At 42.4% G+C, this 15,198-nt stretch overlaps 1 protein-coding gene across 9 annotated transcripts in view; it reads right to left on the reverse strand.

Annotated features, from left to right (window-relative positions):
• Positions 1-8,974: 8,974 nt before the first annotated feature.
• epha7 (eph receptor A7) overlaps positions 8,975-15,198 on the reverse strand; it is a 58,166-nt gene continuing 51,942 nt past the window's right edge. For 8 of the 9 annotated variants that reach the window (XM_046873193.1, XM_046873190.1, XM_046873192.1 and 5 more), the window contains exons 15-17: positions 13,646-13,839; positions 12,844-12,999; positions 8,975-12,097 (exon numbers count right to left, since the gene is read on the reverse strand). In XM_046873193.1, the coding sequence (XP_046729149.1) occupies positions 11,983-12,097; positions 12,844-12,999; positions 13,646-13,839 (465 nt within the window). In that variant the 3' untranslated portion in view covers positions 8,975-11,982. The remainder of the gene's footprint in view (positions 12,098-12,843; positions 13,000-13,645; positions 13,840-15,198) is intronic. The other variant, XM_046873194.1, reaches the window with a different exon arrangement.

Raw genomic sequence — 15,198 nt, forward strand, 5'->3', positions numbered from 1 at the left:
ACCATCGTCGCTGCTACAGTCACTGCATCTATAACTGATCAGTGTTTAATGAAAACCTCACATTTAAATATATATTTTATACTGATATAAATATCATTCAGCTAACAGGAAGTGTGGAGATTCTTTATGACTTGTTGAAAATGAGTGCTAACAGACACATAACAGTTGTGGGGTTTGCTGTTACAGGAAGCACTCAACAACAGCTGAAGAAGGCGGCGGCGGTGGTGGTGGTGGTGTTGGTGGTGGTGGTGGTGATGGTGGCGGTGGTGGTGGTGGTGGCGGTGGTGGTGGTGGTGGCGGTGGTGGGTTGGTGGTCTTAAGGCTGCTTCTGTTTAGGGACTGCTGCAGACTTTCCTGGGCTCCCAGAGGAAACCAAAATATTAGGAAGATTCTACAGAAACAGGCCGAGGTGGTTAAAATGTGATTCGTTACAGCCACACAGGAGATGAGAGCTCAGTGCTTATGTCATTGGACTAAGTTCAAACCCCAGCCACAACAAGCTGCCACCGCTGGGCCCTTGAGCAAGGCCCTTAACCTTCACCTGACTCAATTGTAAGTCGCTTTGGATAAAGGCGTCTACCAAATGCTATAAATATACATTTTGGGGAAGTGAAAGCTCAGCGCTTAAGACATTGGACTTTGAATCTGAAGGTCACGAGTTTAAATCCCAGCCACAACAAGCTGCCCCTTTCTGGGCCCCTGAGCAAGGCCCTTAACCCCATAGCTGCTTGTATGAATGAGATAAAATGCCGAATGGCCTAAATTGAAATGCAGTGTGTATACTTGGGGCAGCAGCTTATTGACTTGTACTTTTTATAATCACATTATAGGTGGAAAAACGGTGTGACACAAAAAGTAGCAGCTTTTACAGCCGAGTGTGTGGCTTTTTATATCCACTGTATTTATATCTAGTTCATGATATTAAGTAAGCCACCCTTTACCAAAATGTCTCCCATCCTGGAGAAAAAAATTCCTTTTAATCTGTAACTATCTATTTATATATAGGTCTCTATTTATAATATATATTTCCCTCTAGACCGCTGGCTATGAAAGCCTATGGGATCATCTCCTCTCTGCTCATTTTCATGAATAATATCCACCATCTCATGCGAGAGTGACTGATAATAGTGTCACAATGCAGTCCCACATTTCTCACTGATCCCCCTCCACAATGGGCTATTCTCCCCAATCGAAAGGCTATTTCATGCCTCGCATTACTGCACAGCACACACAAGGCCTGGCCTCATCGCTGACCTTCTGCAGTTATCCAGCCCACACGCTGCAAACACTCGACCTGCAGCCGTTACGGATGAAACGGGTCAGTTCGCTTCCAGAAGATTTTGTCGGATCATCAGATCGTGAAATAAACAGGCAGCTCCTAAAAGAAGCGGATTGGAGAAGAAGGTCTCTGAAAAGCAGTTTGTTACCTCCAAACCCAGTGCTGGATTCTTTATTTATTCACTGAATAAAATTAAAGCTCTTGTGGCTTTCGTCTTTCAGCTGAAATGCAGCTCGACTACAAATCAAAATGGTGGATTCTTCTAATCAACCAAAACATGTTTAAAAAATAAGATGACAATGCAAGTGAAAGATCTTTGATTAAAGGATCTGATTAAAGGATCTTTAGCTCTTTCATTGGCTCCATAGGAAAGATCTTTACAGTAGGAACAAAATGCTTATTGTAGCATCCAGTACATAATAAACAGTAGGACAACCACAACACTAACAACATCACATAACATAACCCTAGATCACATAATCAACACTACCAACAGCATTACCAACAACCACACTACCAACACTACCAACATCAACACTGCCAACAACACTACCAACAACACTACCAACAACCTCAACACCACCATCAACACTACCAACAACCTCAACACCACCATCAACACTACCATCAACCTCAACACCACCAACACTACCAACAACCTCAACACTACCACCAACACTACCAACAAACTTAACACCACCAACAACACTAGCGAAACCACACCACTATCAACACTACCAACATCCACACCACCAACACTACCACTATCAACACTACCAACATCAAAACTGCCAACAACCACACCAACATCAACACTACCAACAACCACAGTACAAACTCTATCAAAACTACAACACCACTAAGAAAACTAACAACAACCCCAACCCCACCACCAAAATTTTAACAACCACACCACCAACAACAACACTACCAACAATCACAGCACCAAAACTACCAACAACCACACCACCATCAACACTACCAACAACCTCAGTACCAACTCTACTAAAAACTACTACACCACAAAGAACACTAACAACAACCGCAACACCAACACTAACAACATCTTCCACACCAACAACAACCTAAACACCAGCACCAACTCTAAGAACAACTACAACACCACTACCAACACCAACATCACCATTACCAACACTACCCACAACCACAGCACTAACACTACCCACAACCACAGCACCAACACTACCAAATACAACAGCAACAAACGCAATACTACAAACAAGATTACCAACACTACTGATCACAACAGCAACAACCACAACAAAAACACAACAAAAACACCACCACAAGCACAACGATAACGCATTCAACCACAACAATATTACAAACAGCAGCAACAACACTTTCAAACACATATTTCCCGAGCAACCTTTATTTTCTGTTTTGTTTTCTGTGTATGAAATTAATAACTTAAAAAGCAATCGCTGCCCACCAACACAACAACCAACACAACAATTACAATAAAACAACAGCCAACGCAACACTGCAGCTACAGTAACAGTGGTAACAGTGGGAGGAGTCTGGCAGGTGATCGGCTCCACTCTGCTCTGAAGGGATTTTAAAGTGAAAGGTGTTAAAGGAGCAGAAATGTTCCTCAGGTCACCGTTCTATAGGAAGCTTGACTCACTATTGTGATGCGATTTCATACTTCCCGCTGTATCCTGAGGAAATAGTCCATCTAGTTGCTGTTTTGGATATGCCAACGCAAAGCTATTAATCCAAATGACCCATAATATCTCTTTTGGCAGTTAATACCACTGAGCCGGATCCCATTTCGAGCTCCATCTTCACCTCCAGCCATTATGGAGCAGTAAATGGAGTGTCAGGCGTATGAGATATCTGTGCCAGTGGCTAGATCATGGCTTCCACATTATAACTTACCCCGGTCCGGTGTGTGTCTTTAAGGGACGCGCCAAAATCCATCGGCGTCGTCCAAAAGAGGCAGTTTCGAAATCGATCACCTGCCCGGGAGATGGAAGCAGACGACAGAAAATGGAGGAATATTTTACACTCTCTTTAAATACTTAATGCCACATGATGCCATGGGCCAGGGCTATAAAAAAGGGAAACTGTGAGAATACCTGGCAGCGCAGGCATTCAAACCAAAATAGCCGTAAGGGACAGTAGCGACATGATAAGAGCGTCTAAAAGGCTTTTAATAAACAATATAATATAGCCGTCACCACTCTCGCTATCGCTCTATATTCCCTACTGAGACATTCAGGGCTATAAAAGACTGATAGGCTAAATAAAGACTCGATATTATTCACCACTACGAGAGACGTTTTAAAGATGGCCATCGTTTCCATTAGGCGTCTGACATCTGGTGAATTATTGAACTTTTTTCTCTGTCTATATATAATAATTGTCGTGTAAAAAGCACAAGACGGATGCAGGTGCAGGAAACTTTAATAATATAAATAAATAGCAAAAACAGACTGAATCAGGATTCCAGTGAAAATGAACACACAGATAAACAGGGCTCAAAAAGGTCAATATTTCAGAGATGGCATCAAGGCTGGGTAGTGATAAGAATAAAGGTTTTTACCGTTAGCTGCCCCTCAGCATTGCCCACAGCCTCAGCCTGATTCCTAAAACAGATGAACATGTTGTTGATGTTGTCATCTGATCATTATTTTTAATCTCGCAGGTGTACCCATGCAATCATACCGTGTGGAGGGAAATTCAGTAATGTCCTCTGTTTTTCATTAAGCTAACCAAACCTTAGCGCTAGCTCACGCTGCGCTAGCTCAGCTTGATCTCGATGGCTGATTTATCAGATTCCCTGCAGGATTAAAGCATATTTGTTGCATGCTGAGATTGAGCTTGAGTCATCACCACATTACTGGCACAATGTCAGCTGAAGCTCCTAATGTTGATCAGATTATTGTTTGCTAATCCACCAAAAATGCTAAGTGTATACCAGCGTCGTGTCCGTGAACGTCCACGTTCATCCATCAGCTTTACATCTCACACTGCAGTGCTTGGGATCAACCGCTTTCTCTCAACATGGACGTGGAGAGATGATTATTTTTTGCTCGTTTGATATGCTGAAACAAACCGTGCTAGCATGAGAGCGTAAGTTCAGCACGCTGCAGTAATTACTAGCTTGTCTGCACCTTTTCAATTATTTGCTGCATGAGGTTCCCATGAGGATTATGTACAGTAACTCGACTGGAGGGAGCACTTTTCAACAAAAAACATGAATAAGAACCACACAATCGGAAACGTGGTGATGGCAATAAAAACATAACGCCACTGATCAGGTGGCTTCCGGAACGATCCTGTTTGTAGTTTGAAGAAACTAAAGCAGAAATGAAAGGCTCAAAAAACAATGTAGAATACGTGTAAAAAATGACGTGTATGAACTGTAAAGAATGAAGACGAGACTGTGGTGAGGGTCACAAACACACGCTGTACAGGATCATGGGCGACTCTCAGGACATTGAAATTCCTTGAAACAAAGGCTACATTTGACTGCTGTATTGGTGGTGATGTAACGGCTGGGAAACGCAGCCAACCTCGGCTGCATCCTCGACGCTGAGATAAGGTTTTTGTGTTCGGAGGCGTTTAAGTGAATCAGATTAGGACTGAACCGTAACACTATAACACTGCTAGAGATTTAGTGGCGTTGAGTAAAACAGCATCGTTTTTATTGTGAAGGAAATCGCAGTGTCTGTCGCTCAACTCATCGCTGCTGTTTTACCAAACCGAACAAGAAGGAAATTGTTCAGAAGAGAATTTACACAGCAAGTGTGGGACATTTTCATAGTAACATGAACCTCGATTGACCTCCTTCAGGTTCGATATTTGAAGCTGATTTGTTGACAATCTGCATGTAAATGAGGGGCATTACACATACCGTAACATTGGTAATTCTGCTAGTTGTTCGCTCAGTCCATCATGCACATACCTTCAACACACACACACACACACACACACACACACACACCTGTACATGAAAACTAATGAATAGAGGTAAAAGTCACCATTCCAGATCAAACACATGCCTGGTGGGAGCACAGGAATGGCGAGGCCGAGGTTTGAGCTCACAGACGCCCGTGTCACGATGCTAAATGATTGGTTATGTAGTTGAAAATCAGGGAGGTGGAAAAAAAGCCTTTAAAGTGGTCAGTACAGCTGAATTTGTGTGCAAACTGACCGGGTCACGAGCTAAAACAGGAAACATGGGCAGCTTTCATTTCAACAAAAAAATTCTTAGGATGCATTTTTTTTCTTTCCTTGAAAAAGACCAAGTTATACAAAGAGAAGAAACTTAAAACTGACCATTTAATGAACTACTACAGAGAATAACTACAGCAACGTGTGTGCTGCAAATCAGACCCAAAAAATACTGTGCACAAACACAACTGAAGAGGGAACTTTGGGTCAACGGTTCATCCGAGGTCCATGCTCGGTTCACACACACACACACACACACACACACACACACACACACACACACACTCACACAAACATATCCTCTTGCACGTTGTTCTCTATAACCGTCCTTGACCCTGCATTTCTGTGTGTGTGTGTGTGTGTGTGTGTGTGTAAGATTAGAACCCTGCCCATTGGCTTGATCCTGATTGAGTGGCTCTGCTATGGAGCATCATGGCTCCCCTGGATGTGTGAAATGGTCTGAAGGCAGGAGTTACAGGTTACTCACTATCTCGTGTGACTTTCCCCAAAGACCAGGTCTGAAGGGTGCAGCAGTCTGAACCCTCGTTATCTCATCCAGCAGACTGCTGTCCTTTTATTTGGCCTGGAAGGAGGAAATGAGATACAGTTTTCTGCAGACGATTCCTATGATGCCATTTAGGAGATTCAAATTGCACGTTAATGACTTATAAAGTTTGACTTCGATGATATTTTGTGGGTTGGAGTTTTACTGAGGTTTTTGGATGAGTTATGAAGCAGTGTTAGAAGGACAGACATCATCCTGGCTGGTACATTTACATTTATAGAATTTGGCAGAAGCCCCTTATCCAGAGTGAATCATCAATAACTATCTTCTGTACTGGATCACTGGGCCACAGACTGAGATCAGTGTGAAACTCTGTTCGGGAGAAAATATTGTTAGAAAAGCACATTACAAGAGAAGATCTTTAGTGTGCACAGGCATCCAGTGGAACAGAAAAGAGTCTTAAGGGGATCTTTCTTTTACTCTGAGAGATGTGTAGAGCAGTGGTAAAACATGGAGTGATGTGTAGAGCAGTGGTAGAAGATGGAGGGATCAGTGGTAGAAGATGGAGGGATGTGTAGAGCAGTGGTAGAAGATGGAGGGATGTGTAGAGCAGTGGTAGAAGATGGAGGGATGTGCAGAGCAGTGGTAGAGGATGGAGGGAGATTGGTGCAAAGGGGTTGAAATAAAGGGGTAGAGGGTTGCTAGTCTATTTTATATCTTTGTAAGAGCGCTTTAGTGATTTATATCTTCTGCAGCAGCTTTAGGAAGCCAGTGGACGAGTGTAGCAGTGGGAAGGTGTCATTGGAGCATCTCCATTACAGAGGATATAACCATGGACATTTTAGCCACCATGAACATCTTCTATCCTCTCAAAGGGGTTTATCTTACTGGTGATGGTCATGTAACCCACTAATGATCAGACAAAAGTGCATATAATAAGCACAAAACCATCTGTGTCTGGTAAAGTGATGTGTTTGTTGTGTGTATGTTTGGAGAAATCACAAATTCTTTCTGAAGCACAATTCTTAGCATCAAAATGATTAGATGAAAAAGAAATCTTGGCCCCAGACAGACTTCACTCCAGCTTGTTCTAAACCCCTTTCTGAAAGCAGAACTCTCTCTGCATTTACTTCTCCACTCTCTTTCATGGTACCGGTGTTATTTTTGCCTGCTTTGTGTAGAAATGTGAATTTTGTAAAGCAACACCCCGCCGCAAAAAAAAAAAAACCTCAGAAAGGACAAGGAGAAAACCCTAAAATGTGAAAATGTTATCGGCTCCCGGCACAAACCAGCCGTCTATCAGCGAGCACTCGTACGCCTGCGGAATTGCTTACACACTTTTGTTGGCATCAGAGGAAACGTAGCTCAGTATTTTTGAGGAGAAGGAGGATTTAATGTGGACTACATGTAGTGGAGACACACACTGAGGTTTCATACACTGTTCCAGATGTGCTACATAGAAATTTACCTCAAAAAAAGAGTAAATGAAAACAAAAACAGAATGCATTGATTTGCAAAACTCATAAATCCAGATTTTATTTACAACAGAACATAGAAAACATATCAAAGATCATTTTAAATTTAATGGCTGCAACAAAAAAAGTTGGGACAGTACCATGTTTCCCACTGTTTAACATCACGCCTTCTGTCCGTATACATCTGGGAACTGAGGAGAGCAGCTGCTGAAGTTTTGGTTTAATATGTGTCTAATACAGGCTTTTAGATGCTCAACAGTTCTGGGTTTCCTTTGTTGTGTTTCGTGTTTTATGATGCGCAAAAAGGTCCAGACTGCAGACAGATCAGTTCAGCGCTCGGACTCTTCCACTACAAAGTCATGCTGTATTAGATGCGGTATGCAGTTAGCATTGTTTTGCTCAAAAAAAAGACCTTCAATGAAAAAGACATTTTCTGGATGTGTTGCTTTAATATAGCATTCAGCATTTAAGGAGCCTTGATTTCTTTAGTAGCAAAATTTTTCACCAAATGCTGAATTTTAATACTTTTTTCCCAGACTTTTGATGCCCCGTCCCACCTTTTTTGTTTAGACGTGTTGCAGCCGTCAAATTTAAAATGACTTTTACTTTTACTCAGTTTCAACATTTGATGCGTTCTATGTATTATTGCGAATATAATATGGGTTTATGAGATTTGAAAATCATTGCATTCTGTTTTCTATTTACACTTACAGATACGTTCAAATCCCAGCACCCCCAAGCTGCCGCTGCTGGGCCCTTGAGCAAGGCCCTTAACCCTCACCTGCTCAGGTGTAATCGCTCTGGATGAGGTCATCTGCCAAAATACTTTAAATGTAAATGTATCACATTCTGTAGGTCATTATTCATAAAAACAAGTATATAAGAGTAAAAACTAGATGGCAGTAGCTGTAAAGGGGTTGAAAGACTCGACTGTTGATGGTAAACTGAACTAAATGATCCGTTTCCCAGAAAAGAGCTGGAAATATAATTTTTCTGGTGTACGTGGTTTCTGATTTGAAGAGTAAACATCAGTAGAATCAAGTGTGAATCTGGTCCACACTACGTCCTTCCCCCTGAATGTGTTTGGTTTAGAAAACAATTGTTTACGTTTGAACAGTTTTCTTTCGTAACTTTAATGGCTGAAGAGAAAACGTTCCTGAAATGTGTTCCTCAGTCATGTGTACAGAACATGGCGTATCGCCAAGGCCTTCAGTGTTCGAGTGCATTCCTCCCGCCTACAGAAACCTGAGTCCTCCCGAGTTAATTAAATAAATATTGAAATATTTTTAGAGATTTTATCTTCATAAATCCATTAGTGCTGCTTTGTTTAACTCTGAAGGAGACAAACTGAACTCTCCCAGTGTCGAGCGCTTGGGTAATGTATTTTTAATGACACTATCGTAGGCTTGGTCAGAGAGGGTGTTCACACTGTTTAACACACACACACACACACACCCTGTAGCCGTGAGCTGTGTGCGCTCGTGTATGGATCAGTACAGCAGTACACAAGCAACCGATATGAAAATAATGTTTAATAAGGACAACTTTTCAACCTGGAAGAAAACACTGAGGCTCAATAACAAATTCAAACTGATAGAGACATCTCTATAGAGATCGTATTATATTTCCAAAAATATATGTACAGTCTATTACAAAGGTTACAAAGCAAAAAAAAACAAAAGTCTAGGTAACGATTTTACAGATCTGCATTCGGGGGAAAATATTCCTTTTCAAACCAAAGATGTGAACTCTCCATCCTGCCATCGCTGGGAAGAAAATAAATAATAAACTGTAATAAAACAGACAATTTGTTTTACTGTACACTGGAACCTAAAAGACAGGAAATAAAAACAACCCAAATAAATGGAAACTTATTGGCCATCTTTGGTCCTACATGAGAAATTATGTACATCCGGGAACTAAAACATCTGCAAGCGGTATAGAAAAATATAGTGCATTTTCAATGAACTCACTACGGAGGAAAAGGTGTGTTTAAAAAAAAAAAAAGGAAAAAAAAAAGAAAGAGAAAACAATATAAATAAAAACATGTACAAGTTTTACAATCAGTTCATATACAAAGTTTCCCTCCAACCCGACACAATCAACAGTGCTGACGTCTTTGGAATCTTCCAAAAAAAAAAAAAGATCTGGGCGATTCAAATGCATTGCGTTGATATTTTCTAAGACGACACACCGGACCCCGCTGACGGCTCGGGCCCCGGGGTCTCACCGTCAAGCTTTCAACAGTACAGCAGGTTTGTCATTGGAGTGTCATGACGGCCTCCACTGAGGATCGATTGAACCCTGGCGTTAATCTCAAATTGGCTGTCCCTAAAGGCTGGAGAGGGCTGAGAGAGAGGGATGAGGAAAAGAGAGAGAGAGGGAGGGATGAGAGGAAGGAAATGATGCAAGTGTTTACAATTTGTGAGGCGAAAATCCGCCGCTTGCATGAGAGCCAGAGCGCTTTGTGCTGACCCACAGGCTTTCTACTCGCATTCGATTCAGGAGAGAAAAAAGCGCTGGAGCTGATCCAGTGCCGAGGCGAGCGCAATGGAGCGGAGATATGGGCATCATCTCATCCAAGATCCACACACACACACACACACCTCCTGGGGTCAGGGCTTTCATACCAGCACACAATGTGAGGTTAGTAATGACTTTCTTAAACATGTGAACTAATCACTGCAAGTGTTTTACATTTTATTTACTTAATCATTTATGTGTGTGTGTGTGTGTGTGTGTGTGTGTGTGTGTGTGTGTGTGTGTGTGCTAAAACTATCAAAAACCCATTCTGCAGGTTTATAACCCTTTTAGTACTGTTATTTTGCTGTGTAATTTTAGAGCAGCCATAAAATCCAATAGAACTTAAAGTGAATGCAAAAACCCCCACATGAACCCCCGGGGCGTCTGTGGCCGATCCTGGGCCTGATCCCAACACTGACCCGAGCGTGATGGTACTGAGGAACTGGCTTTAACCGCAAGTATAATAATGAAAATTCCTCCGAGGTCTCGAATTAAGAAGGAAGACTCACACACACACACACACACACACACACACACGCACACGCACACACGAATGCGCAGAAGTACATTCTTGTGGTTCTTTGATGACCTCACTGGCCAGAGGAAACCCATATAGAAATCGTTCTCTCTAAGCCGATGTTTCACTTCTGCGGCGAGGTTCTGCTGACAAACCCAAACGGTAAAAATCTACATAGCACCTTAAATTCATGAAGAAGAACCATCTCGGTAATTATTGCTCTGATTTATCCATCTTTTCCAGACTCATATACATATTCATAGTTGTATATATATATATATATATATATATATATATATATATATATATATATATATATATATATGACCTTCTGTTTACATCCACTTTGTCAAGTTCCCACGACTGAGTGAAAACAAGCATGTTCCAAACACAAAAACACTGAGAAATATTCATCAAGCTCAGGTCCACATTCAGCTCTAAGGTTGTAACATCAGTTTAACGGAGAACTGACTGGACTGCAGAAAGACAAACCGTACGCAACGTCTGCAAAAAAAAAAAAAAAAAAAAGAACGCAAGCCAAACAATTACCTTTAAATCGAAGTGTTTTTTATATTAAATACTGTCTTCTATAGTGCTGTGTACGTGAACACCTCATGAAAAAATAATGAGAAAATAAAAGGAGGCAGGAGAATGGGGAAATAAAATACGATGCGTTCAAGCGTTGAACAAGAAATAATTAATAAAATGAAATGAAATAATAAGAGTGGAACTGTAGAGCATGTAGTCAGGAAGTGGTTCTTGAAGTTCTTAACTTTCAGCCGCTTCATAAAACTCGGCCATCTGTAGGCCGGGCACGTCGAAGCGCGCTCGCAAGGAATACTCCCGAGAGATTGCAAATGCGGAGGAGTCGTACGAATCAAAAAACACCGCGAGGTTTCCGACTCGCTGTGAGGGAAGAAGCCGAGGTTACGTCCAACGCACCGAAGTCCTGCTTCTGCCCCTGCTGCCTACAGCGGCAACTTTTTACCCTGTTGTCAAAATCCACACTTAAAAATCCAATAAGGCAAAAACTGTCAAAAGGAACTGCGAGAACCAGCGCCGGTTAATGTGGTTAAAGTCCACGCTGGGGGAGTCTCGGGGGAATATTGGATTACTTTGTGCATTATTAATTCATTCATCTTTGTAAAAAATATTCATATTCTAGTGAAGTCGATACCAACGATGAGCAGAGGAAGAAAAAAAGGTTAAAAAGCTTCAGATTGCTAGAAAATGCTCCGTCTCTCCACTGAGTGTTTCCAGGTAGTTTTCTCTCATTTCACACCTTCACTGATTCGGTCCCTTCACTTCAAATCTTTCACCAGAGAATGAAGAAACAAGTCCTCGTCTCCACAGCTTCTGGAAGAGACAGTGTTCGGAGAGAGACGTCGTGTGGGATTTTAGTAGCGTTATTTCTTTTGTTCCGCGGTGATCCGCCCGCGCTAATCTTCTAAATCCCCGCCCTGCTCCGAGCGAGCGTCCGTCACACCTGGACACCTGAGCCATGGAGGTGTATCATCTGAGCTCTCATAGTCTGTATACTGCTCATGACCTTCTTCTGATGACCCACCAGTGAGATTCCCAAACCCATCACGTCCCTGCAGACACAAACACACACACACACGTGGAAATCAGCACGCTGAAGCTTAAAAGATTTTAGACATACATCATGACGGGAAGAAACCCGGAGATCAGGAGGAAAACCCGGAACTCAGCGTGAAATGATCAGAAATGTGTGTTTCACAATCACAAGCTTGAAAAACTAACCTAATCTCTAGTGTTCATTAGGATAAAATTTGGGAATGAATCTACAGGATCCTGTTAAAGGAATACGACACGAGGAGAAGAGCGTCTGGAACATTCCGTCATTTCCTTTTCCAATAACAGAACAATCCTCAAAGTGGTGCTACTTCTTTCATATATCAGAAATGTGCACCTGATGATGGATCTTCCTGATTAGTGTCGCTGGTGGAGGAAGGAAGTAAATGTAACTCTGTACTTTTGAAGGTAAAAACTTTTGTACTTTTACTCAAATACATTTGTGTTCTTCATCATCATCATCATCACCACTCATTAAAGAATTATTCATACATTGATCGTTATGATTAATGCTATGGAATGTCTTCTGAGGACCAGCGTTTGTTTCTTGTTGTTCTTAAAACCTGCAACAACCCTATAAATACGATGTTCTAATAAAACAAAACCGAATCTACACCTTTTGACCAATCAGAGTGGAGAATTGAGCAGTTCAGGGTCACTGTGATATCCAGTGGAACAGTGTGAATGTAGTGAACAGAATCACACATTAAATCTCAAAGAAGAAGATCATGAACATGTTTCTTACTCGATGGTCATCCTCGCCACAGACTCGATTGAGCTGTAGCCCGCTGCTGTAAAGTTGTCTTTGTATCTCTCCATTTTAATGGCTTCCAACCACTCGGCCACCGAGCGGAACGAGCTGAAGTCTGGTGGGCTCTGGTCCAGCAGCGGACTGATGGGTCTGAGAATGACAGGAGACGAGCATGATCATCCAAAACCAAATGAGCCTCATGGGATCTCGCTTTCACGTCGCTCGAGCGACCGTATAAAGCAACTTCACTAAGACAACTAATTACGCCTAATAACAGTTCCAGTTCTATTAATCATTTATCGTCCTTTCTGCAGAGAGAGGAAGCCTTTATTTTCCTTCTCAAAGGTAAAACCAGCACGAAGTCGTCCCAGTAAAAAGCCACGGCTACAGTATGTGGACTAAGCTCCTTCCCCTGCTGTTTCTCAGGTTATGTCCTCTTCTGGGGCCTTGTTCACCCCGTAAATGGATTTGAACTGATAAATGGCACAGTGGGTGTCGGCACCCACGCAGAACTTCAAAAAAATAAAAAATAAAAGTCTCTCATTACGCGATTGATTTTAAAGCCCTGCCGCTGACCATAAAGCCATGGGAGCAGTGTCGCCTTATCGATTTTCCAGGATTTATTCAAGTGGACACACTGAGCACAGGACAGACAGGGATTGTCTGGTAAATCCAGTTACACCAAACTAAAAAAATAAAGCTACAGCAAGAACTCAGACAATTTCATAGATCATAGAAGAGCGACAGGTGAAGCTCAGGAAATGCTACCAGGAGGCATTTCAGCTTGTTTTTTTACCTTGTACATGTTCCCACTGGTGTTTTCAATGTGCTGGGATTGCGGATCATTTTGTCCAAAATGGCGACTATTTGATCGAATTTGGGTCGGTCAGCTCGCTCCTTCTGCCAGCAGTCCAACATGAGCTGGTGGAGACCTGGAGGACAGTCCATGGGTGCTGGGAGACGGTATCCCTCCTCAATAGCCTTGATGACCTTTAAGAAGAGAAAGATAAAAGTGAAGGTGCTTAATTACGGGGGTGTGACTGCACAAGTTTCGCTTCATCTCATGACCATGTACCTGTGCTAGAAACATTTACTTTCAGAATACCGACAGAAGAACGGGCAGGAAAGCTCCAGTAACTCAAATAAACACTCTTTACAACCAGGGTGAGCAGAAAAGCATCTCGGAAAAACACATCAAACCCTGAAATGGAAGTTACAACAATAGAATACCGTCGTGTTTCCCGACCCTGCGATTCGAAAACTTTTACTTTATAAACCGAGGCAATATGGGCATGAATTATCATAATAGTTCCAGATTCTTCTCCAGTTTGTCTATTTGATCCAATAAACTGGAGAGAAACCTAAAAAAACCACAGAATTCTCACAGAACGCTTTAAAAAGGGGAATAAACAGGTTCAACTCGTGATTATCGGAGTCTAGACCTGTGACTGAGCATGACATTAGACAAACAGACATGCGGTCTAATCCTCAGATGACTGCACCCTGTACGAGTCCCGACAACATCTCACGTCCACGAGTCTCTGCAGATCCGAGGAGCGATCCGCAGAGACGCCAAATCGCCGGATTCTTCTCCTGCTTAAGCTGCTCCTGACCTGAGGGAACTAGCTCAGTATGAGTCAACAAAACCTGGGACTGGGAGCTGCGTTTCTCTCTGGTGTGGTAGAAAAGACGTCTGCGGTTCATCTGCTATTCTCGTCTCGTCTTTTCTGGCAAGGCTTGTGGATCTACAGAGAGGGGTGTCAAAGCAAGTAAAGTGTTGCGGAAATGTAAATGTTGTTCTCTCTCTCGCTTCTTGTTCACCCATGAGGAGCATCCTGACAGGGCACGGAAATTCGCTGACGTTGACGCGTGTCAGGAATGTGGTGCGCCATACAGACCAGTTTCAGACCGAATTTACCGCGCGGCGTCTGCGTATTTATTAGCCGCGGTTATCTCTGTTTATCTGCGTACAGACGTGCTGTAACGCGACTTTCCTGCACACAGCCACGGATTGAATCCTCTTCTGTTCGTACACGTCGTAATCTGCTACCAGGACGAAATTTCAACACTTCACACACCTACGTTTCTGCTGTGCAGAGATGAAAGCCAGCACAGGTCTCCAGATCAAACCTGGAGCTTTGGCACGTCTCATGCTCTGCTAACAATAAATTTCACATTATCACATCTCATTAGCGAGGTTAAGCATCTAGAGCCAAGATAGAAAGGCACTCTAAATGCAAAGTGACCCATTCTTTCTCTAAAACCTATTTTCTATCAATTTATACAATCAGAAGGAGATCAGCGTTAGACACTCTTTCATGCCAGGTGCTTGGGACTTCGAGACAAATG

The sequence above is a fragment of the Silurus meridionalis genome, chromosome 18 (assembly GCF_014805685.1).
Source record: "Silurus meridionalis isolate SWU-2019-XX chromosome 18, ASM1480568v1, whole genome shotgun sequence".
NCBI lineage: Eukaryota > Metazoa > Chordata > Actinopteri > Siluriformes > Siluridae > Silurus > Silurus meridionalis.